Consider the following 23,493-nt stretch of genomic DNA (forward strand, 5'->3'; position numbering starts at 1 on the left):
AGATAATATCTGTTAAGAAAAGGGGGCAGGACTGCGCTGCGCTTCTAAATGGCCTAAATGTCTCAGCCGCTAAAGCTCATCCCGCATTTATTTTTGCGTAGTGAAAGGTTTGAACTGCCGTTATTGAATCAGCTCATAGTTACACGGAGTGACCCGTTGACTCGCCGGCATCCTCGGCTCCGCCTGGTCACCTGCGTCGACTGTCAGTACAAGGCGTGATGACATTTTACTGACAAGCGTCTCTACCTGTGATTACACATATAGGAATGCGGTGGCACTTTGGACCGGTGTCAGTATGGGCGGTGGTTCTCCTGGGCCTACTGCTGGCGACAGCATCCTCCGCCCAGCTGTCGCCTCCATCACCAGAACCTCCAAGCCCTGGACCACGACATCCTCAGCCTCCAAGTCCAGAGCCTCCCAGCCCGGAACCGCCCAGCCCACAACCGTCACCACCTCTATCTCCAGTGCCGCCCAGCCCTGTTCCCAACGCCCCCACCCCGCCAAGCCCGGCGCCACCGTCCCCTGAGCCGCCTGGACCGCCAAGCCCAGAGCCACCCAATCCAGTTCCTCCCTCACCACCACAGCCCCCAAGTCCGGAGCCACCTAGCCCGGAGCCTCCCAGCCCAGAGCCTCCCAGCCCGGAGCCGCCTGTGCCGCCGAGCCCGGAGCCGCCCAGCCCAGAGCCGCCGAGTCCGGTACCGCCTTCGCCTGCTCCTCCTGTGCCACCCAGCCCAGAGCCGCCTGTTGCACCGCCGCCTGCACCGCCAGCGCCACCTAGCCCGGAGCCGCCTAGTCCTGCGCCGCCTGTGCCGCCCAGCCCGGAGCCGCCGAGCCCGGAGCCGCCGAGCCCAGAGCCTCCCAGCCCGGCGCCGCCTGTGCCGCCGAGCCCGGAGCCGCCCAGCCCGGAGCCGCCTAGTCCTGCGCCGCCTTCGCCTGCTCCTCCTGTGCCGCCTAGCCCGGAGCCGCCTAGCCCAGAGCCTCCCAGCCCGGCGCCGCCTGTGCCGCCGAGCCCGGAGCCGCCTAGTCCTGCGCCGCCTTCGCCTGCTCCTCCTGTGCCGCCGAGCCCGGAGCCGCCGAGCCCAGAGCCTCCCAGCCCGGCGCCGCCTGTGCCGCCGAGCCCGGCTCCTCCCAGCCCGGAGCCGCCTAGTCCTGCGCCGCCTTCGCCTGCTCCTCCTGTGCCGCCTAGCCCGGAGCCGCCTAGCCCAGAGCCTCCCAGCCCAGCGCCGCCTGTGCCGCCGAGCCCGGAGCCGCCCAGCCCGGAGCCGCCTAGTCCTGCGCCGCCTTCGCCTGCTCCTCCTGTGCCGCCTAGCCCGGAGCCGCCGAGCCCAGAGCCTCCCAGCCCGGCACCGCCTGTGCCGCCGAGCCCGGAGCCGCCCAGCCCGGAGCCGCCTAGTCCTGCGCCGCCTTCGCCTACTCCTCCTGTGCCGCCGAGCCCGGAGCCGCCTAGCCCAGAGCCTCCCAGCCCGGCACCACCTGTGCCGCCGAGCCCGGAGCCGCCCAGCCCGGAGCCGCCTAGTCCTGCGCCGCCTTCGCCTGCTCCTCCTGTGCCGCCTAGCCCGGAGCCGCCTAGCCCAGAGCCTCCCAGCCCGGCGCCGCCTGTGCCGCCGAGCCCGGAGCCGCCCAGCCCGGAGCCGCCTAGTCCTGCGCCGCCTTCGCCTGCTCCTCCTGTGCCGCCGAGCCCGGAGCCGCCTAGCCCAGAGCCTCCCAGCCCGGAGCCGCCTGTGCCGCCGAGCCCAGAGCCGCCCAGCCCGGAGCCGCCTAGTCCTGCGCCGCCTTCGCCTGCTCCTCCTGTGCCGCCTAGCCCGGAGCCGCCTAGCCCAGAGCCTCCCAGCCCGGCGCCGCCTGTGCCGCCGAGCCCGGAGCCGCCCAGCCCGGAGCCGCCTAGTCCTGCGCCGCCTTCGCCTGCTCCTCCTGTGCCGCCTAGCCCGGAGCCGCCGAGCCCAGAGCCTCCCAGCCCGGCGCCGCCTGTGCCGCCGAGCCCGGAGCCGCCCAGCCCGGAGCCGCCTAGTCCTGTGCCGCCTTCGCCTGCTCCTCCTGTGCCGCCTAGCCCAGAGCCGCCGAGCCCAGAGCCCCCCAGCCCGGCGCCGCCTGTGCCGCCGAGCCCGGCTCCTCCCAGCCCGGAGCCGCCTAGTCCTGCGCCGCCTTCGCCTGCTCCTCCTGTGCCGCCTAGCCCGGAGCCGCCTAGCCCAGAGCCTCCCAGCCCGGCACCGCCTGTGCCGCCGAGCCCGGAGCCGCCCAGCCCGGAGCCGCCTAGTCCTGCGCCGCCTTCGCCTGCTCCTCCTGTGCCGCCTAGCCCGGAGCCGCCGAGCCCAGAGCCTCCCAGCCCGGCGCCGCCTGTGCCGCCGAGCCCGGAGCCGCCCAGCCCGGAGCCGCCTAGTCCTGCGCCGCCTTCGCCTGCTCCTCCTGTGCCGCCGAGCCCGGAGCCGCCTAGCCCAGAGCCTCCCAGCCCGGCGCCGCCTGTGCCGCCGAGCCCAGAGCCGCCCAGCCCGGAGCCGCCTAGTCCTGTGCCGCCTTCGCCTGCTCCTCCTGTGCCGCCGAGCCCGGAGCCGCCGAGCCCAGAGCCTCCCAGCCCGGCGCCGCCTGTGCCGCCGAGCCCGGCTCCTCCCAGCCCGGAGCCGCCTAGTCCTGCGCCGCCTTCGCCTGCTCCTCCTGTGCCGCCTAGCCCGGAGCCGCCGAGCCCAGAGCCTCCCAGCCCGGAGCCGCCTGTGCCGCCGAGCCCGGAGCCGCCCAGCCCAGAGCCGCCTAGTCCTGCGCCGCCTTCGCCTGCTCCTCCTGTGCCGCCTAGCCCGGAGCCGCCGAGCCCAGAGCCTCCCAGCCCGGCGCCGCCTGTACCTCCGAGCCCGGAGCCGCCCAGCCCGGAGCCGCCTAGTCCTGCGCCGCCTTCGCCTGCTCCTCCTGTGCCGCCTAGCCCGGAGCCGCCGAGCCCAGAGCCTCCCAGCCCGGCGCCGCCTGTGCCGCCGAGCCCGGAGCCGCCCAGCCCGGAGCCGCCTAGTCCTGCGCCGCCTTCGCCTGCTCCTCCTGTGCCGCCTAGCCCGGAGCCGCCTAGCCCAGAGCCTCCCAGCCCGGCACCGCCTGTGCCGCCGAGCCCGGAGCCGCCCAGCCCGGAGCCGCCTAGTCCTGCGCCGCCTTCGCCTGCTCCTCCTGTGCCGCCTAGCCCGGAGCCGCCGAGCCCAGAGCCTCCCAGCCCGGCGCCGCCTGTGCCGCCGAGCCCGGAGCCGCCCAGCCCGGAGCCGCCTAGTCCTGCGCCGCCTTCGCCTGCTCCTCCTGTGCCGCCTAGCCCGGAGCCGCCGAGCCCAGAGCCTCCCAGCCCGGCGCCGCCTGTGCCGCCGAGCCCGGAGCCGCCCAGCCCGGAGCCGCCTAGTCCTGCGCCGCCTTCGCCTGCTCCTCCTGTGCCGCCTAGCCCGGAGCCGCCGAGCCCAGAGCCTCCCAGCCCGGCGCCGCCTGTGCCGCCGAGCCCGGAGCCGCCCAGCCCGGAGCCGCCTAGTCCTGCGCCGCCTTCGCCTGCTCCTCCTGTGCCGCCTAGCCCGGAGCCGCCGAGCCCAGAGCCTCCCAGCCCGGCACCACCTGTGCCGCCTAGCCCGGAGCCGCCCAGCCCGGAGCCGCCTAGTCCTGCGCCGCCTTCGCCTGCTCCTCCTGTGCCGCCTAGCCCGGAGCCGCCTAGCCCAGAGCCTCCCAGCCCGGCGCCGCCTGTGCCGCCGAGCCCGGAGCCGCCCAGCCCGGAGCCGCCTAGTCCTGCGCCGCCTTCGCCTGCTCCTCCTGTGCCGCCTAGCCCGGAGCCGCCGAGCCCAGAGCCTCCCAGCCCGGAACCACCGTCGCCATCGCCACCGGCTCCTCCCAGCCCGGAGCCGCCTAGTCCTGCGCCGCCTTCGCCTGCTCCTCCTGTGCCGCCTAGCCCGGAGCCGCCGAGCCCAGAGCCTCCCAGCCCGGTGCCGCCTGTGCCGCCGAGCCCGGAGCCGCCCAGCCCAGAGCCGCCTAGTCCTGCGCCGCCTTCGCCTGCTCCTCCTGTGCCGCCTAGCCCGGAGCCGCCGAGCCCAGAGCCTCCCAGCCCGGCGCCGCCTGTACCTCCGAGCCCGGAGCCGCCCAGCCCGGAGCCGCCTAGTCCTGCGCCGCCTTCGCCTGCTCCTCCTGTGCCACCTAGCCCGGAGCCGCCGAGCCCAGAGCCTCCCAGCCCGGCGCCGCCTGTGCCGCCGAGCCCGGAGCCGCCCAGCCCGGAGCCGCCTAGTCCTGCGCCGCCTTCGCCTGCTCCTCCTGTGCCGCCTAGCCCGGAGCCGCCGAGCCCAGAGCCGCCTAGTCCTGCGCCGCCTTCGCCTGCTCCTCCTGTGCCGCCTAGCCCGGAGCCGCCGAGCCCAGAGCCGCCTTCGCCTGCTCCTCCTGTGCCGCCTAGCCCGGAGCCGCCGAGCCCAGAGCCTCCCAGCCCGGTGCCGCCTGTGCCGCCGAGCCCGGAGCCGCCCAGCCCGGAGCCGCCTAGTCCTGCGCCGCCTTCGCCTGCTCCTCCTGTGCCGCCTAGCCCGGAGCCGCCGAGCCCAGAGCCTCCCAGCCCGGCGCCGCCTGTACCTCCGAGCCCGGAGCCGCCCAGCCCGGAGCCGCCTAGTCCTGCGCCGCCTTCGCCTGCTCCTCCTGTGCCGCCTAGCCCGGAGCCGCCGAGCCCAGAGCCTCCCAGCCCGGCGCCGCCTGTGCCGCCGAGCCCGGAGCCGCCCAGCCCGGAGCCGCCTAGTCCTGCGCCGCCTTCGCCTGCTCCTCCTGTGCCGCCTAGCCCGGAGCCGCCGAGCCCAGAGCCTCCCAGCCCGGCGCCGCCTGTACCGCCGAGCCCGGAGCCGCCCAGCCCGGAGCCGCCTAGTCCTGCGCCGCCTTCGCCTGCTCCTCCTGTGCCGCCTAGCCCGGAGCCGCCGAGCCCAGAGCCTCCCAGCCCGGAACCACCGTCGCCATCGCCACCGGCTCCTCCCAGCCCGGAGCCGCCTAGTCCTGCGCCGCCTTCGCCTGCTCCTCCTGTGCCGCCTAGCCCGGAGCCGCCGAGCCCAGAGCCTCCCAGCCCGGTGCCGCCTGTGCCGCCGAGCCCGGAGCCGCCCAGCCCAGAGCCGCCTAGTCCTGCGCCGCCTTCGCCTGCTCCTCCTGTGCCGCCTAGCCCGGAGCCGCCGAGCCCAGAGCCTCCCAGCCCGGCGCCGCCTGTACCTCCGAGCCCGGAGCCGCCCAGCCCGGAGCCGCCTAGTCCTGCGCCGCCTTCGCCTGCTCCTCCTGTGCCGCCTAGCCCGGAGCCGCCGAGCCCAGAGCCTCCCAGCCCGGCGCCGCCTGTGCCGCCGAGCCCGGAGCCGCCCAGCCCGGAGCCGCCTAGTCCTGCGCCGCCTTCGCCTGCTCCTCCTGTGCCGCCTAGCCCGGAGCCGCCGAGCCCAGAGCCTCCCAGCCCGGCACCGCCTGTGCCGCCGAGCCCGGAGCCGCCCAGCCCGGAGCCGCCTAGTCCTGCGCCGCCTTCGCCTGCTCCTCCTGTGCCGCCTAGCCCGGAGCCGCCGAGCCCAGAGCCTCCCAGCCCGGCGCCGCCTGTACCTCCGAGCCCGGAGCCGCCCAGCCCGGAGCCGCCTAGTCCTGCGCCGCCTTCGCCTGCTCCTCCTGTGCCGCCTAGCCCGGAGCCGCCGAGCCCAGAGCCTCCCAGCCCGGCACCGCCTGTGCCGCCGAGCCCGGAGCCGCCCAGCCCGGAGCCGCCTAGTCCTGCGCCGCCTTCGCCTGCTCCTCCTGTGCCGCCTAGCCCGGAGCCGCCGAGCCCAGAGCCTCCCAGCCCGGCACCACCTGTGCCGCCTAGCCCGGAGCCGCCCAGCCCGGAGCCGCCTAGTCCTGCGCCGCCTTCGCCTGCTCCTCCTGTGCCGCCTAGCCCGGAGCCGCCGAGCCCAGAGCCTCCCAGCCCGGCGCCGCCTGTGCCGCCGAGCCCGGAGCCGCCCAGCCCGGAGCCGCCTAGTCCTGCGCCGCCTTCGCCTGCTCCTCCTGTGCCGCCTAGCCCGGAGCCGCCGAGCCCACAGCCTCCCAGCCCGGCGCCGCCTGTGCCGCCGAGCCCGGAGCCGCCCAGCCCAGAGCCGCCTAGTCCTGCGCCGCCTTCGCCTGCTCCTCCTGTGCCGCCTAGCCCGGAGCCGCCGAGCCCAGAGCCTCCCAGCCCGGCGCCGCCTGTGCCGCCGAGCCCGGAGCCGCCCAGCCCGGAGCCGCCTAGTCCTGCGCCGCCTTCGCCTGCTCCTACTGTGCCGCCTAGCCCGGAGCCGCCGAGCCCACAGCCTCCCAGCCCGGCGCCGCCTGTACCTCCGAGCCCGGAGCCGCCCAGCCCGGAGCCGCCTAGTCCTGCGCCGCCTTCGCCTGCTCCTCCTGTGCCGCCTAGCCCGGAGCCGCCGAGCCCACAGCCTCCCAGCCCGGCGCCGCCTGTGCCGCCGAGCCCGGAGCCGCCCAGCCCGGACCCACCGTCGCCATCGCCTCCGGCGCCTCCCAGCCCGGCACCGCCGTCCCCTGATCCTCCCAGACCGGCGCCGCCAGTGCCGCCTAGCCCGGAGCCTCCCAGCCCGGTTCCGCCTGTGCCACCTAGCCCGGAGCCGCCCAGTCCTACGCCGCCGTCTCCAAGCCCTCCTTTGCCTCCTAGCCCGGCTCCACCCAGCCCGGACCCACCATCTCCACCTCCTCCGAGTCCCCCGCCGTCACCTTTACCGCCTTCTCCCAATCCTCCCAGCCCACTACCTCCAAGCCCGGACCCCCCCTCACCAGTCCCTCCGAGTCCCGCTCCACCATCCCCTGCACCTCCATCTCCGGCGCCGCCTTCGCCCAACCCGCCCAGTCCACTTCCCCCTTCGCCATCTCCGCCTTCACCACTGCCTCCCAGCCCGGCACCGCCAAGCCCAGAGCCGCCGTCACCAGCACCACCATTCCCGCCGTCCCCAATGCCGCCTAGCCCGGACCCGCCCTCACCGGCTCCTCCATCCCCGGATCCCCCTTCTCCGGCACCACCATCCCCTTTTCCTCCCAGTCCTGCTCCCCCCAGTCCACCACCGAGTCCCGAGCCACCTTCTCCAGCTCCTCCCAGCCCAATGCCGCCCAGCCCTGCACCACCGTCGCCGGAGCCGCCTTCACCCGCGCCGCCCTCCCCTGCGCCACCGTCACCCGCACCGCCTTCTCCGTTGCCGCCCTCACCCGAGCCCCCATCCCCCGCGCCCCCAAGCCCAGTGCCACCCTCACCCGCGCCACCCGCGCCGCCAAGCCCGGAGCCTCCTTCTCCTGTCCCCCCTTCCCCGGCTCCACCCTCGCCCTCCCCACCATCGCCTACGCCTCCCAGCCCTTCCCCGCCGTCACCGGCGCCACCCTCGCCCACGCCGCCGTCGCCTGCGCCGCCTAGCCCGGCTTCGCCTAGCCCCGAGCCGCCGTCGCCTGCTCCTCCTTCGCCGGCCCCGCCTTCCCCAGTCCCGCCAAGCCCTGAGCCTCCCTCCCCTTCGCCACCGTCGCCAGCTCCTCCTTCGCCTGCGCCGCCGTCGCCCGCTCCTCCTTCACCCACCCCTCCGAGCCCATCACCTCCCTCACCGGCACCTCCCTCACCTGAGCCACCCAGCCCAGCGCCGCCCTCTCCCCCTTCTCCAGCTCCGCCCTCCCCCGCCCCACCGTCCCCTGCGCCACCGTCTCCTGCTCCTCCTTCTCCGCTGCCCCCCAGTCCCGCGCCTCCTTTCCCTCCTTCCCCTGAGCCACCATCGCCGAGCCCACCCACTCTGCCGCCGCCGCCATCGCCTGCGCCTCCTGCACCCGCTCCTCCCTCACCTGCGCCGCCTTCGCCACCCTCACCGGAGCCGCCGAGCCCTACACCGCCCTCACCCGCACCGTCTCCTCCTTCTCCTCCGTCCCCATCGCCGCTGCCGCCATCGCCTGCGCCATCGCCATCCGTCCCTCCGCCCATGCCGCAGCCCCCAGTGCCCATGCCGCCGCCTATGCCTCCTGCACCGCCCAGTACCGTGTCCGTGACGGGAACAGCCAGCTACATAGGTCCAGTCAGCACTTGCACGGTACGCGCACAGGGTCACGCACAGGCTTCTCCGGGTTTACGCTAGCTGGGGATGATACCGTTATGGGACGCGGCGTCAGCCCATCGCAGTGGTCTGATAAGCCATTGTGTTTTGCGCCCGCAGGGTTACTCGGGGCCCAATGCAACCGCGTCGGGGCCGGTGACCACGGACACAGCCGGCGACGTGACCGGTGCGGGCGTGCCTACCGGAACAATCCTGGTAAGCCCGCGTTGGCTTCGTCAGCTTTACGGAATTACGGGCGGTGCTGAAGCCAAACCTGAGACGATGAAGAGTTTGAGGTGTAATGTATGCACGTTCCTCCGCCATGCAACTCCTGCTGTCAACCGCTACTGTGTTGCCTGCTGTACACGATGCCCTTGGCACACCTCATTTCCACCCGCACGCGCAGACGGTGGTGATCTCTGCCAGCAGCACCTGCACCGACTCCTTCACCACGGCCACAGCCTTGCCGTACAGCCTCTCATCCACATGGAGCCTGGCGGCCGCCGCCGGCAGCACCTCGCCGCTGCCGCTCACCATCACGCCTGCCACGTCACTGCTGCGATTCCTGCCGGCCGGAAGCGCCGCCGCTGCGGCGGCGCCCGCCGCTGCCGTACAGACGGCATACGGCATCCTGGGCGTTGCTGACGCAGCGACTGTGGGGCTGACGGGGCCGCTGGACGCGCTGCGCCTGGCGTCGCCAGCAAGCAGGTGCGTGCGTCAGAGCATATGTGCGTGCGGTTGCTCATGACGGTGTGCTGTTGCAGGGTTGGCAGACAGCTCGTGTGCTTGAGCACACCTGTGGTGATGGCACCAAGCGCTAGGAGTGCGCGCGTGGCGCAGGAGCAGGGCTGGTGCTGCCATGCCACGCCTAGTGCTCACATCATTCCTCCCGCCCATGGCATATGGCCCCCGCGCCGCCCAACACGCATCCCCGCACAGGCTCATCGGCGTGCGCATGCTGTTCGCCGACGCCGCGCTCTCCTCCGCCGTCGTCTCTGCCGCCGCCGCGCTGGCCGCCTTCCCATCCGGCGCCCTGCCCGGCTGCACCACCGCCGACGCACGCGCCGATGCAGTCCAAAAAGCATTGGCCACCCTTGCGACGCGCGCCTCCAGCTCCTCGCCTTCGATTGACCTAACCAGCGGCTCTCTCGTCAGCGACGCTGCATCCGCTGCGGCCATTAACGTCTGCGGCGCCGCCGCTGCGACTCTGTCGCAAACCGACGTTTCCCGTGTCCTGTCGAGCGCCGCCGCCGCTTACGCCGCAACTGCGGCGGCGGACTTTGCGGCGCTGACAGCAGCGGCACCAAATGCCGTTGTGACGCGGGCGATGGAGCTGACTGCTCTGCCTCTGGAGGCTGTCGCGGCAGCGGCGCGCGTGGCGGCGGCGACCGCGGCGCGGCTGCCAGCGGCCCTGGCCAGCCTGGCCTCCGACGCCAATGCTGTGTCGTCGCTCATCGCGGGTGCGTTCACCACCGGGCCACGCTTTTTGCGAACAGCTGCAGTTGACTTCGGATCCACAGCCCACTGCTCCATTGTTTGCATGCGCGCGTCTCGCCCTTGCCTGAACCTGAACAACCCCCTCACCGTGGGCCCTGCTGCAGACTGGACCAACCAGCTAGGCGCGGCGGGTGTGGCCACAGACGCCATGGCTGCTCGACTGGGGCTGCCGGCGCTGGCGGGGCCGGCAGCCGCACGGCTCAGCGTCCGCTCCAGTGGCGTGCTGACGCAGTGCCAGGTGGGTGGCATGGCCGATCAAGCTGAGGGGCTGCAGTGCCGTCATGCTGCTTCTGCATCACCTTGCATGATCATGCATGACAACACGCATGCACACGACGCGCCCGCATGCGTCGACCCCTCCCCAAATCTGTGACATGTTCTCCCTCCCTTGTCCATGGACGGCTGCCCCCACCTCCATGCAGGTGTCGCTGCGCAACGTGTACCTGGGCGGCGCACCACTGCAGGCCACCACCGACATCACAGGCGTCGCGTCCCTGTCCGGCGTCTCCAGCGCCCTGGTGACAGTGCCGCCCGGCTGCCGCGACGCCGCCCTGTCCGTCAATGGCCGCACCGTGACCACCAAGGTGGCGCTGCAGGTGCTGCTGCCTGCCGGCGTTGACACGGCGGTTATCAGCGCCGCCGCCGCACTGGCCACCGCCACGTTCTTCATGTCCAACTCGGCAGCCGGCAGTAGCAGTGGCAGCAGCAGCACGGGGCCACGCCACATCGGCGCTGCGGACTACCAAGCTGTGTATTCATACTTTGGCATTGGCGTGGCGGGGGCCACGGACGCGCTGCCTGCCAGCACCGACTTCATTCGCCAGGTAGGTGCGATCGGCGTGAGGCGCGTGTGAGCGGTGTGTGAGGTGCGAGGGGTGTGATGAGGCGTGTGCAGCGCGAGTGAGTTGGCGTCAATGGACTCGCATGCATTGCTGCTGCCCTTCCTTTGCTTTGCTGCAACCTATCCTCCTCCTGCACTGCTGCCCCGAGCCACCTGGGTTGACATGCACCGACGCACACGCGGCGCTGCAGGGCTGGGCCGCCGGCACCGCGCTGGACGCACGTGCCTACCTGCTGAACGCGCGCCTCATGACTGCGCTCGGGCCCACCAGCGAGTTCGTGTCGGGTGAGCAAACTGGCTCTTGCGTAAAACTTATTTTGTGAAACTGATCCAGGTGCTCTGGAGTCATGGACGGGGAGCTTCACGTGTACCGGCGAGCGAATGTCCTCAAGGACAGTAACCCGCACATTCTTTGACCCGTCCTTGCCCAAACCCCTCTGCGCCCTCCTTCCACAGCCCTTCTCAAGGGCACGCGCACGCCCGAGCAGGTGGCGAACGGCTTCATGGGGCAGATGGCCCGAGACCTGATGGCTGGCACACTCAAGGTACGAGCAGCCGCCGCCGCCGCCGCGTGCAGACAGCCATCCACACGCCACTCGTTAGTCTCCTGTGTCCTGTCGCGCACGCCTGCCTGCTATCCTGATGCAATGCCCGCACCCCGCTCAAGCAACGTGCACATTGTTACTCCTGCCCTCCTGCAAATCATTCGCCTGCCTGGCCCCCGAGCCGCACGCCCTCCTGTCGCCCCGCCCCTTCACCTGCACAGCTGCAAGAGAAGACCTACGTGCGCGGCCTCATGCGCGCCTACTACTCCGCTGTAGTCGCCCGCACCGCCAGGCACCGGACCGCGGCCCGCCGCCACCTGCTGCACCACCAGCAACAACAGCAGCGCCAGCTGCAGGTGCAGGTGCAAGGCAGCAGCGACAGCACCAGCAGCGGCAGCAGGAGCGGCGGGCGCGCTCTGCTGCAGCTGAGCAATGTAACCATCGACTTTTTACCCGACAGCGAGGTATGGTGGCCGCAGGTTCGGCTGGAAGGGTGGCGGAGGTGGTGCCATGGACGAGAACAACTACGGCTTTGAGGTTGAGACCACTGTGTCCCCCCCACACTCACGTGGCACTGATTCCACAACGTCATGCTCACCACGCGCACGGCGTACATGTTAACCTGTCTGTACAAGCAAGCAGCTGGGCACTGCTGTTGCTGCCCTCTGCACCTGCCTATTCTGTTGCCGCTGTCCTCACACACTCTCTGACCTGTGCCGCCTTGCCGCCCGCTGCTGTTTTCTGTGCACACGCGTGCAGCTGGACCCGCTGCTGTCGGCTGTGGCAGACGCGGTGTTGCAGAGCTCCGCCATCCTGACGCAGCTGGACTCGCAGGTGTGTTCGCATGTGTGCATATGTGTGCTGGAAATTTACAAGGGAGCCCGCACACCAGCCGCAGGGCGCGTTGGCAACACGCGTGCCTCCTCCCCTGAACACACCATCGCCCCCTCAGGTGACGGCCGCGGCGGCATCGGGCCAGTCAGTGGAGCCCGTGGCGACGGCTGCGGTGCGCAGTGCGGCTCAGGTGGCGTCGGTGCAGCAGGGCTCGCTGGCGACAACACTAGGGCAGCTGGCAGTCGCGGCTACGTCGGGTAGGTCTGCGCGCAGTGCTTCTAACAAGTGCCTTCTTTGACACGTCTCATCACCTGCTCTGCCCTTCCTTTGGAAACGCGTTATCAGCTTATGGTGCACGTGTGACGCTGGGTTTTACGTGGGGAGGCAGCTGTTGAGGCGTATCCGCTGGCCGTTTGCCCATGTTGTCAATCAGCGGCACATGACCCTGCCGCTCACAACCCGCTGCCCCCCGCTCGCCTCCTGCCTCCTCCGCTCAGGCGACGCCACGGCTGTGTCGCGGCTGACGACCACCCTATCCACCAACTTCACCGGGGACGCGCTGCAGCAGCAGGTAGGCCGTGGGAGCGCTGGCGGCATCACGCCACATGTCCCAGCTCGACGCAACCGCCTGCTGACTGCGCTGTGGCTATGACGTGTGCACACATCGGCCTGGCAACCTACCTTGCCCGCATCGCATGACGGCAGGTGAACACCGCTGCAGTCGACACGTCCGCCATCACCACCGGAACCGGCATCACACAGTCCTCGGGCACATCCGCCTCCGGCACACCCGTGGACACCAGCACCGTGGCCATGGCCGCAGGCGTCGCAGTCGGCGGCGCGGTGCTGTGCTTCCTGGTGGCAGTGGCCGCAATCGTGGTCGTGAAGCGCCGCCGCGCGCGGAGCGCTTTTGCGTTCCGGGATGACCGTATCCGGTCCATGCATCAGGCGGCTGACGAGGGCCCGGACGCGATTGTTGCAATCGATTACGGCGCTCAGGAGGAAGGCATGGGCGTGGGAGTGGTAGACACGATGGGCGGTGTGGGCGCGGGCGTTGGCGCGGCTCCGATGCCCCAATGGCAGGACGTGCCGCCCGCCTTCGTGGCGCCGCCTCAGGTGCCGGTGGTGCCGGTGGTCCCTGTGGCTCCCGCCCTGGCACGCAAGTCGCGCGGCAGCGCCGCAGGCGCGGGCGCGTCGCCAGGCCTTGCGCGGAAGTCCCGCGGCGGTGCCGCAGGCGCAGCGGCCGCCGCAGGCGGCGACGGCGAGGCCGGTGGCGGCGCCAAGGAGCTGCGCTGGCGGCCCGGGCTGACGGAGCAGATGCAGTGGCACGAGGGGGCGGCGGAGCGGCTGGAGGCGGGCGATGTGGTGGGCGCGCCGCCGACGGACGATGAGGCGGGCGGCTCGGGGCAGCTGCGGAAGCTGGCGGCGCGCGGGCCGCGCATGTCGCGCTTCTCAGAGGCCGGCGGCCCCAGCAGCCCCGGCGGCCTCGGCGCCGGCCAGGCGCCCGCTGCGCCCGGCGGCGCGGTTCTGGCAGCGATGTCTAGCGTTCCGACCTCGGGCATGCCGCCGCCGCCGCGGCAGCGTCGCCGCAGCGACACCGGCCCCACTGCCGCCGGCCCCGCCGCCGGCATCAGCCCCACGACCATGGCCGCAGTGGCGGCGGCGCGCGGCTCCGCGCCCCACAGCGGCCCCGTCAAGCGCTTGGCGAAGGCCGCGACTGGCTCCAAGGCGGGCTATGCGCCGTCCTCGGTCCCGCACTCGCCCAACCTGGGCACCTACTCGCCCGCGGTGCGTGCCGGCCGCGTCTCGCAGCCTGGCGGCGGCGCCGTCGGGCGCATGTCACAGTCCGGCTCGCCACACATCCTGCCCCGGCGCACCTCGGTCGCCGGCGGCGGGTCCGGCGCGGGCTCCCCCGCCTACCATAGCGCCACCGTCGTGCCGTATGACACGCCCATCCAGATCCAGCCGGGTGCCGACCCGGATGCGGTCCAGGCATTTGAGCACCCAGCAGCCGAGGAGGATGTGGAGGCGGCGCGGCCGCAGCAGCCTGCGCGCCGTGTGTGGGGCCGCATGTGAGCGGCTGTGCGAAATAAGGACTTGGAGCATGGTCCCCCGCGCGAGCGCTGAATGAGCTTGCTCATAGGAGCGCTACACTTGCTGCATTGGACATAGTATATGGGCTTAACAGAGCTATTTTACTTGTGTGTTTGTGTGCGTGTGAGTGCGCAAAGCGTGTCATGCACCATCAACAGCGCTTGCATCGGCAGGGTATTGCCAGGTGTGCATGTATCAAGGCACCCCGTCATGCCCCTTCTGCCTAGCATTGCAATTGCACGCGGTTTTCGCTGCTGGGGCATGGGCATGCTGTTCGCACAGTTACAGCTGGCTTATTGGTTCATTGAGTATATATACTGTTCAGTGTGTGTTTCGATGCATGAGTGACGTAAGAAAAGCATTCTGGTTTGTGCCCACGGGCGCGTGTATCTAAGCGACACCGCTGGCTTACGAAATTCAGGTGGAAACCTGAGAATAATTTGATATGATGCTCCATGGGCGATGCTGGAGCCGCACCCGCTTAGACGCGCGTGCAAATCCCTCAGTTCATGAGAAGTATCGTGAGACAAACATGCATGGGCCCGTACTATGGCGACAGCCTCTGCGCCGTTAACTTAATAAAGCACGAGGGGCGACAGTTGAGACACGCTGCCGTCCCGCCATGCCTGCTGTTATTGGCTGGAGCGCGCGAGTTCCATGCGTTTGACCTCTCCATGGTATGCGTGCGGTGTTGCGCGTGCAAGATTCTTGTGAGGCGCAGCATTGTGTCATCTTCCTCCCTCATGCCTTATGCCTTATGCCGTACAATTGTTGGAGCCCTGAGGAAGGGTGCTGCATGTTGGACTCGCGGAACACAAGACTACCGTGAGTGAACTGTACAAAGGACCGGTGGTTGGGCTGTGGAAACTTTGGCGGTGGTTGAGATGCCGAGAGCGTAGCCAAGCCGGGAGGTAAGGTGCAGGGCGAGAAAGATTTGGAATTCAGAATAGGCGCCCAGCCCAGCAAGGAGCACGTACTCGGGTACTCGGGTGTGCGTTTGTGTGGGAACTCGGCAGGTGCCTGCAATACTCGCGGTCGACCAGACAGTGGCTGTCCACTGGCATGGGTGGGCTGTAACCACCTTCTACAGTTCCTCTCCTACAGAACCTCGAGAGTCTGGGGTGTGATGTCGGGAACTTATTGGAACAGCAACAGCCTTACTGGAAATTCCGCTGGGACTGGACATGGAGTGCGACGTCATTGGAAATCGTAGAACAGCGGAGACAGCCAGGGGTCAGGGTAAACCCCGGGAAGATGCGTGCGGAGGCGTTCAAGGAAAGCGAAGATGGGCGAAGAAGGCCAGCACCTGGGACTAAGTAGCAAAGGCTGAAAGGCAAGGCATAGGCAATTGAGAAATTGAAGCGGGCATGGCAAATGGAACTTGTGAGTTCTTGCTGTTCCGCGTGCACAGCCGTCTAACAACGGTCCGTGCCCCTGTTCGGAGGCACGGCTTGCCGTGCTGCTGCACCCCGTTGCACCCCCGCCCATGCTCAACTCTTGACTTCAGAAGCTATAGGTGCGGCGTTATAAACACAGGATAATGGACGTCCATGCATTCGGCTGAAATAGAAATGCCGCGCGCCCGTGCAATTCTCTGTGCCTGTGCCTGTGCCTGTGCCTGTGCCTGTGCCTGTGCCTGTGCCTGTGCCTGTGCCTGTGCCTGTGCCTGTGCCTGTGCCTGTGCCTGTGCCTGTGCCTGTGCCTGTGCCTGTGCCTGTGCCTGTGCCTGTGCCGACCTTGGTGCCAGCGCAACTTTCTGCGTGCACGCGCCTGTGCCCTTGCGGTCACCAGCTCGGAGACCAGCACGGTGAAGGCGGGCACCAACATCGCATGCGTGCATCGCATGCGGCGCTGGGCAAAGTTTCGTGGGCATAGGCACAGAAAGTATCGTGGCACAGGCACGAAACGTTTCGTGGGCACTGGTACACAGACCGTTGCCGCTGGACCAGTACATACTACACTCCCGTTGGCGCTCCTCATCGGCCCTCGGGGAGCATCTGACATCCCAGTCATGCACATTGCGCGTTCTGGAGGAGAGCTATGTATGCGACAAGAAGGGACAGTTCGACCACGCATGAGTGCGCAGCAGGGGTGTGGCAACCATTGAACAGCATGAAATTCTGGCGGGCCGCGGGGGGGTGGGGGTGGCGCACGGCTCACGGCAAGCATGAGCACAGCAAGAGACGGCATGCCATTTAAAACCTCTCGCGTGCAACTTGTCAGCAAGCTCTTTATACGGAACACGCTATAGTAGAACAAAATGCTGCGCCTCGCTGCCCAAAAGCTTCAGCTCGCGACCCTGGGAACCCCAGGGTCAGCGTTCGCGCTGTCTCGCACGCTCCCGACTAGCCTCTTCAACTTTTCGACAGAAGCCGGGACTGAGGCCGAGCAAAAGCCAACGGCGAGGCTTTGGGTGGGCAACCTGCCTTTCAAGGCGACACAAGAGCAAATTCAGAGCTTTTTCAATCCTTACGGCGCTAGTTCAGTCTTCATCCTGCGCGACAAGGAGACGCGGAAGAACCGAGGCATGGCCTTCGTAAACGTGGACCCAGAGAAGATGGACGCGGTAAGCTTGCTTGGGAAAACGGCGCGAAATGCCACCGATGTGGCCTAGGTCAAGGGCGACACCGCGACGGGCGGGTTGTTCATATGCACATATAGTTGTGTTTCATCATCCGTTTTGTATAGATGGCGGGGCTGTGGGCCTCGTGACAGTCCTTCCGGTGGCAGATCCCCTTTCCGCGCCTCTTTACACTGCGTATGGCTTCCCGGTAAAGATTGATGCGTTCTAGACGAAGGGGACGACAAGTCATCTAGCGACGGCCCTCACGGAGCCACCCTCGCGTCTAACGGTTCGTGCAGCGTACAGCTTCAGGCCCCCCTCCCGCCTGGCCAGGCCTGTTGCGTTGCTTGCTCTGGGGACCAGGCGTCGCCCAGTCGTACATGCGAACGCGCTGAGATGCCTTTGTGCGCCGACTTGGGCGCCCATTCTGTGTCCGGGCAAGGGCAACGCCCTGCCGCAGCACCCGGGAAACCAGCCCCATGTGTGCTCCTGGCGCCATACTCCGTACAGCGCCGCGCTGTGGCGCGCATCGCTTCCGCCACCTGCCCTGTTCTACCCGAAACACACTACTGTTCCGCCCTCTCCGTTTTCCATCGTTACAGGCCATTCGCGAGAATGACGGCAAGGACTTCATGGGGCGGGCACTTAAGGTTGCCAAATCCAACGTGCCGGACCTGCCACCCAAGAGCCAGGCCGCGGCACCCACCGCGCCGGCAGAGGCGCAGCCTAGCCAGTAGTGTGACAGATGGAGAGGCTTCGTCGATGCCGCTATCATGCCAACAGCAGTCGGATGCAAGGAGCGCGGGTTGCGCCGCCAGGCTGCCGCGTGCACGGCGCGTGCACCGGCGCGGTTGGCTTTTGAGGCGAGCGGCGCGCTGATGCAAGGTTGGTGATAACCGCAGCGGCCGCCCGGCAGCAGCATAGTGTTTTGAGGCATTCTGCACCCGACACCAAGGGATGAGTGCCTCGGTTGGTTTGATGTGATGCGTCGTGCATTCGTGCGGCATGGCTAAGACACCCGAGCTCGGCGACCGTGCATGGCGTATTACACGGTGTAGATGCGGCAGGAGGAGTTCGGTTTGCAGGGTTTGTTGTTTGCGTGTGTTGTGGCTGGCGGTGTTGTTCCTGCTTTTACGTTGCATGGTATGCCGGTGTGGGACTGCGGTATCCGCAAACATGCACAACCACGACCACTACGTGACACCTGCCGCACGATGTCGCTGCAGGCTGGTGACAAACTGGCGAGTATGAGGGAAGGCTGTTAGGGCCACTGGGAGCTGGTGTGTATGTTGGAGGGAGCATGTGGCAAGGCCTGGGAGCAGCAGCTGTCAGGTGGGTGCTGAGGGGCGCCAGCGACTGCTCGCGCCGTGTGTACAGTAACACAAATCGACTTGTGGCTGGCGTTTGTTGTGTGTGTTGGGCTTGGGCTATTGCTATGCTAGCTTTGGGTTACTTTAGCTTTGCCTGGGGTTTCACAGGCTCGTAAAGGGTCCTGAGGACAGCTTGCCGGGTTCGGGGCGCGTCCGGGGTCGCGGCAGTAAGTTCGCAAAACCGAGTTGCCTGCAACACGCAAACTCTGCCATGACACTAATAAGGAATGTAACTTGTATAAAGCGAAATAGTATATGCCAAATGACGCTTGTTCTAAGGACATAGCACAACAGACAGCTGCGTGTCGGGGGGCGCAGCTGGCCGGGCCTTCGTCCGACAGGGGCGTCTGCATGACTGCTAACCCCGCGCGCTTCGACTGCGGCCCATATAAAGCTTAGAGTATTATACAAGTTATTTATTCCTCGCAGATGTATATAAGCGAAACCACAATCGAAACCAATCGATCGCACACCCCTATCACACTCGATCCTAGTTTCCTTCGCATACACGACCTGCTCGACGCTAATTGCTCTACTGATAGAGCGTATTCAAGCGACTAGAATCCCATCACCTAGCGACATTAGTGCTCAGCGCTGCACATACAAGCTAAGGCGCCATGCTTTACAAAGGTGCGAACGGTGACGCGGCCCCGTAGCGCTGGGTCTAAGGAGAGTCGCATTTGCGGTACGGGAAGTAATTGCGGACAATGTCGCGGTGGGCCGGTCGGTTTCGCTTGAGCAGCAGCTTTCGTATGTGCGCCATCGTTGCATGCATAACCCGCCGGGCGACGCCTTGACCATCACGCGCTACCGCTTCTGCTGCAGGCCTTCTAGCGTCAGTGCTTAGCACACTGCTAATCACGTCGCTCGCGCAAACTCCTCCGCCTTACGGGTCGAGCTCTCCGCCACCCACGTATGGCTCTACGCCACCTTCGAGCCCCGCGCCCCTATATGGCTCCACACCGCCTCCCTCTCCTGCGCCCTCGCCAAGCCCTCTGCCGTCATCTGCGTCACCAAGCCCCCAACCGTCACCCTCAGCTTCCCCAGCTGTCGTGACCCCCACCCGCAGCTTTGCCGGCTCGGCTCATTTCCTCGGCCCCGCATCCGGATGCGAGGTGAGTCTTCGGCCGCGTGCGTGCGTGAGCCGCCGGTTTGCAGTGCCGGAGAGCGGAAGCGAGCTCTCCGTAGCATTCCGATTGTCCTTAGAGCAGGCTCGCGACCCTTGGACAATACGCCTTCCAGTGGCCTTCCCAGTGCTACAGCCTTTGCCCCCACGGCTTCACCCTTCCCCGCCCACCCCATCCACTCACCAGCCCTTCCCTTGCCACCCCTATACCTCCCGTACATACCACATCCAAACATAGGGCACATCCATGGATGGATTTGGCTCTGCTGCCCTGAGCACCACCACCGCCGCCGGCGCCTTCAGTGGGACCGCCAACCCGGCTGCCCTGCAGGTGCGTGCCACGCGTGCGCCCTTGTCGGTGCAACTTGCCTGCAATGTGCCGCACACGCACACGCACACACACACACACACACACACACACACTTTTCAACGCCCTCTCGTGGTCCTTACGGGCTTCAATGGCACTTGACGTTAAGCACCACCCGCCACCCGCTGTCCATCTCCATCCATCCGTTCAGGTCTTCGCCACGCTGAACGCCGGCACCTCCTCCACCTGCGTTGATGCCTTCACCGGCCTGCCGCTGCCCTTTGCGCTGTTCGGCGTCCTGAATGCCGCCGCCTCCGGCGCCTCGCCTGTCATGCCCATGACGCCTGTGACCCGCCTCCTCGAGAACTCCCCGGCCGCCATGTCCGCCGCCGACCCCCTCACGGCCGCGTACGCGATGGTGGGCGTGGCGGGCGCCCTGCCCACCGGCTCCCTCGCCGCCCTCTCCAGCGCATCCCGCGCTGTACGGTGAGTGCTTCTCGGTGGTGCTTGAATGTCACAACGTTGTCCTTTTTCTGCTGAACAGCGCTTGATTGCTCACAAGCCCTGCATAACCCCGCGCCGCCCAACACGCACCCCCGCACAGGCTCATCGGCGTGCGCATGCTGTTCGCCGACGCCGCGCTCTCCTCCGCCGTCGTCTCTGCCACCGCCGCGCTGGCCGCGATGTCATCAGCCGGCACGCTGCCCAAGTGCGCGGCCGCCGATGCGCGCGCCGCCGCCGTGTACGCCGCTATGGGCTCCCTCGCCTCCACCTCCAGCACCACCTCTTTCGACCTCTCCGCCGCTGGCCTGGTCTCCAAGCTGGTTATCTCTGCCGCCTCCCGCTCCTGCGAGGCCACCTCCGCCACACTCGCCTCCGCCGACGTTGCCGCCCTGGCGCAGCAGGCTGACGCCCTTCACCAGGCCGCAGTCGCGTCCCTGTCGCTCACGACGCCGCTCGGGGCCGCCGCCGGCGGCGCCGCGATCGACCTGGCTTCTGTCATGCCGCTGACGGCTCTGGAGGCCGCGGCCCGCGCGCTGTACGTGGTGCAGGCCAAGGGCACTGCCGCCGTTGCGGCTGTCGCTTCTGGCAACGCCCAGGCCGTGGCGCAGCTTGTTGCAGGTGCGGGTGCGTGCTCGTTGCTCCTGCCGCATCTGCCCTTGACGCCATCTTACCTCTAGCGAGTTACCGACGGACCACCACATGGCTGCTGACCCAAACGAACCTAAATGACCTCCACCACAACCCCCGCACAGGCTTCGCCACCGAGCTCGCCGCCGCGCCGGTCAACGCCGCCGCCATGGCTGCCGCCATCACCGCCGTGCCCGCGCAGCCTGCGCCTGCCGCCCTGCGCCTGGCTGCCCGCGCCGCCGGCCCCCTGACTGGCTGCGCCGCCACCGTCCGCGACCTGTACCTGCGCCAGACCCAGACCGCCACCACCGACGACAAGGGCGCCGCCACCACCACCCTGCCCGTTAGCGGCGTGCTGGTGAGTGGTAGCAGCAGTAGCAGCAGTAACAGCAGTAGCAGCAGTGCGCATGCGACGGCTGTGTTGTGCTGGCTGCAGGTTCCGTGCCTCCGCCGTCCATACTGAGCCCTACTGGCTCGCACCCCACCAACACCGAAACCAACATTACGCACCCCAACTTCCCACCACCACCACAGGTGTCCCTGCCCGCCGGCTGCCGCGACGCCGCTCTGTCTACTTCCACACGCACCTCCGTGTCCACCTTTGCGCTGTCGGTGCTGCTGCCGCCTGGCATCGAGTCGGCGGCCCTCAACCCCGCCGCGGCGCTCGCCACCGCCCTGTTCCTGTACAAGGTGAGGGAGCTGGGGCCCTGAGGTTTTGAAAGCCTGGTGTTATTGGACTTTGACGCAGCCCAACAGATGCCCTTCGCTGTACCCTCCCTTCCCTGTATTCACACCCTGACTCGGCTGCCCCTCCCCCTCACAGGCCGGCGCCTCCGACACCTTTCCCTCCCGCGCCATCGCCCCCAGTGACTTCGCGCTCATCTACAGCGCCTTCAAGCTCGGCCTTGCGGGTGCCGCAGACGAGCTGCCGGCCAGCGCGGACTTCGTGCGCCAGAACTTTGGCAACGCCAGCGCCGCCGCGGCTGTGCTGGGCACGCGTGCCTACCTGCTGAACCTGCGCCTGAGCGCTATGGCGGGACCCACCTCGGCCTTCCTGGCGGGTGAGTGCGCCTCTGCATTCCTTCAGTGTGTTCATTGCCTGCTCGGCTGCGCTCGGCCGCGCCTCTCTCGCCGAATCGTGGGCGAATACCCGCACCCCACCCGCCAGCCCCCGCCCGCCGCCTCCCAATCGTCCTGACTCCCCTTCCTCCGCCTCTTGCGTGCTCCGCCCTACCCTCAGGCCTGACGGGGGGCCAGGTGGATGCGGCGGCTGCGCAGATGATGGCGGCCTTTGCCCGCGACCTGGCGGCCGGCAACTTCACCGTCACCAGCTCCGCCTCCACCTCTGCTGACGGCTCCACCTCTGACGACACGAGCACCTACCTGGCAAATGCCATGATGCAAGTGTACCAGAAGCACCAGGAGCAGCACTCCAGCCGCCGCCAGCTGCTGCAGAGCGCCACCCTGACCACTGACCAGGTGCGTTCATCGCAATCATGGGGTATTTGATTGGGTCCCCGATGAATCCACACGCATCCAGCATCGCCGCGCCCCGCCGCGCCCCCTCCTTTCATCCCTCTCACTTGTGCCCCTCCACTCGGGCCTCCCTTTTTCCTGCCCGCAGCTGACGGCGCTGATGGCCTCGGCCGCCCAGGTAGTGGCCGCCTCCACCGCCCTGCTCACCCAGCTGGACAAGCAGGTGGCGTCCGCCGCCGCCGCCGGCTCGCCGCTGGACGCCGCTGTCGTGTTCCGCCAGGCCGCGCAGGTGGCGTCCGTGCAGCAGACCGCGCTAACCGCCGCGCTGGTGCAGCTGGCGGCCGCCGCGGCCTCGGGCAACGCCTCCGAGGTGGCGGCGCTCAGCAACAAGATGGCCTCCGACTTCACCGGCACTGCCCTGTCCGCTGCGGTGCAGAGCGCCGCTGTGAGCCAGGCCGCGCTCACCGACATGCTCGCCTCGAGCGGCATCAGCACGCAGCCGTCGGCGCCGGCAGCGAGCTCGAGCGGCAGCAGCAGCAACGTGGCCGTGATCGTTGGCTGCACCGTGGGCATTGTGGGCGGCGCGGCGGTGATTGCCGGCGTTGCGGCGTTCATGATGCACAGGCGCCGCGCGGCGCAGAAGATTTCGCACAAGACTGACGGCGGCGTTGATGTTGCCTACGCGCCGACGGGTGCCGCCGCTGTGGGCGTTGCTACTCCGATGTCTGCTGCTGGTCCCGCGACAGATGTGGAGATGGGGGCAGCTAAATAGGTCGGCAGTCATTGTGCGTGGTCACTCTCCCGGGTGCATATGTATCGTCTGACAGATGCCGTGACTGGTCACCTCTGATTGCGTAAATGGATGAGTTGCACGTGTTCTTGCAGCTGGCATGTGTGTGTATGAACTCTATTGTTTCATCGGGAACTACCGTGGTGCAGGTTTGCCGCACGGTGCAGGTACGTAGGTGCATATGCGCTTCCTCGGACCACCTACAACCTACCTGGTATGGACACGTGACTCCAGTATTGCTCATGACATGAGCCAATTCATGCTGCTGCTTTCGAGTGTTTGGATCTTGGACACTGGATAGATGGTCCTGCGGGCACATAACGTTTACTTGTGGTGTCACTTGAGAGTGCGAGCATGAATAACATATGCGCCACCGCTGCAAGTGCGGTGCGTGACGCAATCATGTAGAGGAAGTTGACATTCGCGCTAGCTGCGCTGCCAGCGCTCGCCGAACGGGTGAGCGGCGCGGCAACGTCTGGGTGCTGAGACGTGTGTGCTCGTCCTTACTTGTTTAAATGTGTGACAACGCGTCTACATATGTGTGACTACATAACACTGCAACACATGTACACGAGCCATGAACCCTGGTCTGGGGCATGGCACATGGCGTGAATGGGAGACTGTGAATGCAAGAGACTGCTACGTGCGTGTGAAACGCGTACAATAATAAAGCGCCCAAGCACGTCTATTTATCTTAGCTTGATGCCTTTTACCGTTTGCCTTCAATGCGGTCAAGACACGACGTACGGGCGCGTACAGTTGGAGCAAGTGCAGTTGCAGGATAGCACGTGCTTGATTGCTTCCGATGGCTGGTGGGTGTCACCAGTGCCGCAGGTTTCTGCTGTGTGTATGTACGGTAACTGATTGGTACAATGGTCGTGCCTGTGTCGTCCACTCCCTGCTTCTT

General features: G+C 68.0%; 3 protein-coding genes across 3 annotated transcripts; all 3 read left to right on the top strand.

Moving 5' to 3' along the window:
* Positions 1–24: 24 nt before the first annotated feature.
* Positions 25–14,912, top strand: CHLRE_02g079351v5 (uncharacterized protein). Its single transcript, XM_043059214.1, has 16 exons — positions 25–6,533; positions 6,608–6,895; positions 7,004–7,353; positions 7,664–8,009; positions 8,133–8,228; positions 8,419–8,720; positions 8,952–9,472; positions 9,614–9,747; positions 9,932–10,333; positions 10,542–10,635; positions 10,807–10,895; positions 11,117–11,359; positions 11,655–11,729; positions 11,848–11,986; positions 12,227–12,300; positions 12,435–14,912. The coding sequence occupies exons 1-16, from the start codon at positions 267–269 to the stop codon at positions 13,803–13,805; spliced, it is 10,791 nt and encodes a 3,596-aa protein (XP_042926848.1). The 5' UTR covers positions 25–266; the 3' UTR covers positions 13,806–14,912.
* Positions 14,913–16,055: 1,143 nt separating this feature from the next.
* CHLRE_02g079400v5 (uncharacterized protein) lies at positions 16,056–18,001 on the top strand. Its single transcript, XM_001701619.2, has 2 exons — positions 16,056–16,389; positions 16,989–18,001. The coding sequence occupies exons 1-2, from the start codon at positions 16,084–16,086 to the stop codon at positions 17,121–17,123; spliced, it is 441 nt and encodes a 146-aa protein (XP_001701671.1). The 5' UTR covers positions 16,056–16,083; the 3' UTR covers positions 17,124–18,001.
* Positions 18,002–18,047: 46 nt separating this feature from the next.
* Positions 18,048–23,479, top strand: CHLRE_02g079450v5 (uncharacterized protein). Its single transcript, XM_043059215.1, has 10 exons — positions 18,048–18,386; positions 18,582–18,871; positions 19,121–19,213; positions 19,401–19,675; positions 19,794–20,311; positions 20,446–20,678; positions 20,855–21,010; positions 21,144–21,381; positions 21,561–21,799; positions 21,945–23,479. The coding sequence occupies exons 1-10, from the start codon at positions 18,374–18,376 to the stop codon at positions 22,566–22,568; spliced, it is 2,679 nt and encodes an 892-aa protein (XP_042926849.1). The 5' UTR covers positions 18,048–18,373; the 3' UTR covers positions 22,569–23,479.
* The last annotated feature ends 14 nt before the right edge of the window (positions 23,480–23,493 follow it).

The sequence above is a fragment of the Chlamydomonas reinhardtii genome, chromosome 2 (genome assembly GCF_000002595.2).
Source record: "Chlamydomonas reinhardtii strain CC-503 cw92 mt+ chromosome 2, whole genome shotgun sequence".
Classification (NCBI taxonomy): domain Eukaryota; kingdom Viridiplantae; phylum Chlorophyta; class Chlorophyceae; order Chlamydomonadales; family Chlamydomonadaceae; genus Chlamydomonas; species Chlamydomonas reinhardtii.

Coding starts and splice junctions, on each gene's coding strand:
- CHLRE_02g079400v5 (XM_001701619.2), top strand. CDS start 16,084: ATGCTGCGCCTCGCTGCCCAAAAGCTTCAGCTCGCGACCCTGGGAACC. Junction 16,390..16,988: donor ACCCAGAGAAGATGGACGCG/GTAAGCTTGCTT, acceptor CCATCGTTACAG/GCCATTCGCGAGAATGACGG.
- CHLRE_02g079450v5 (XM_043059215.1), top strand. Junction 20,312..20,445: donor CGTGGCGCAGCTTGTTGCAG/GTGCGGGTGCGT, acceptor ACCCCCGCACAG/GCTTCGCCACCGAGCTCGCC. Junction 20,679..20,854: donor TGCCCGTTAGCGGCGTGCTG/GTGAGTGGTAGC, acceptor CCACCACCACAG/GTGTCCCTGCCCGCCGGCTG.
- CHLRE_02g079351v5 (XM_043059214.1), top strand. CDS start 267: ATGCGGTGGCACTTTGGACCGGTGTCAGTATGGGCGGTGGTTCTCCTG. Junction 8,229..8,418: donor TGCCTACCGGAACAATCCTG/GTAAGCCCGCGT, acceptor CCGCACGCGCAG/ACGGTGGTGATCTCTGCCAG. Junction 8,721..8,951: donor CTGGCGTCGCCAGCAAGCAG/GTGCGTGCGTCA, acceptor ATCCCCGCACAG/GCTCATCGGCGTGCGCATGC.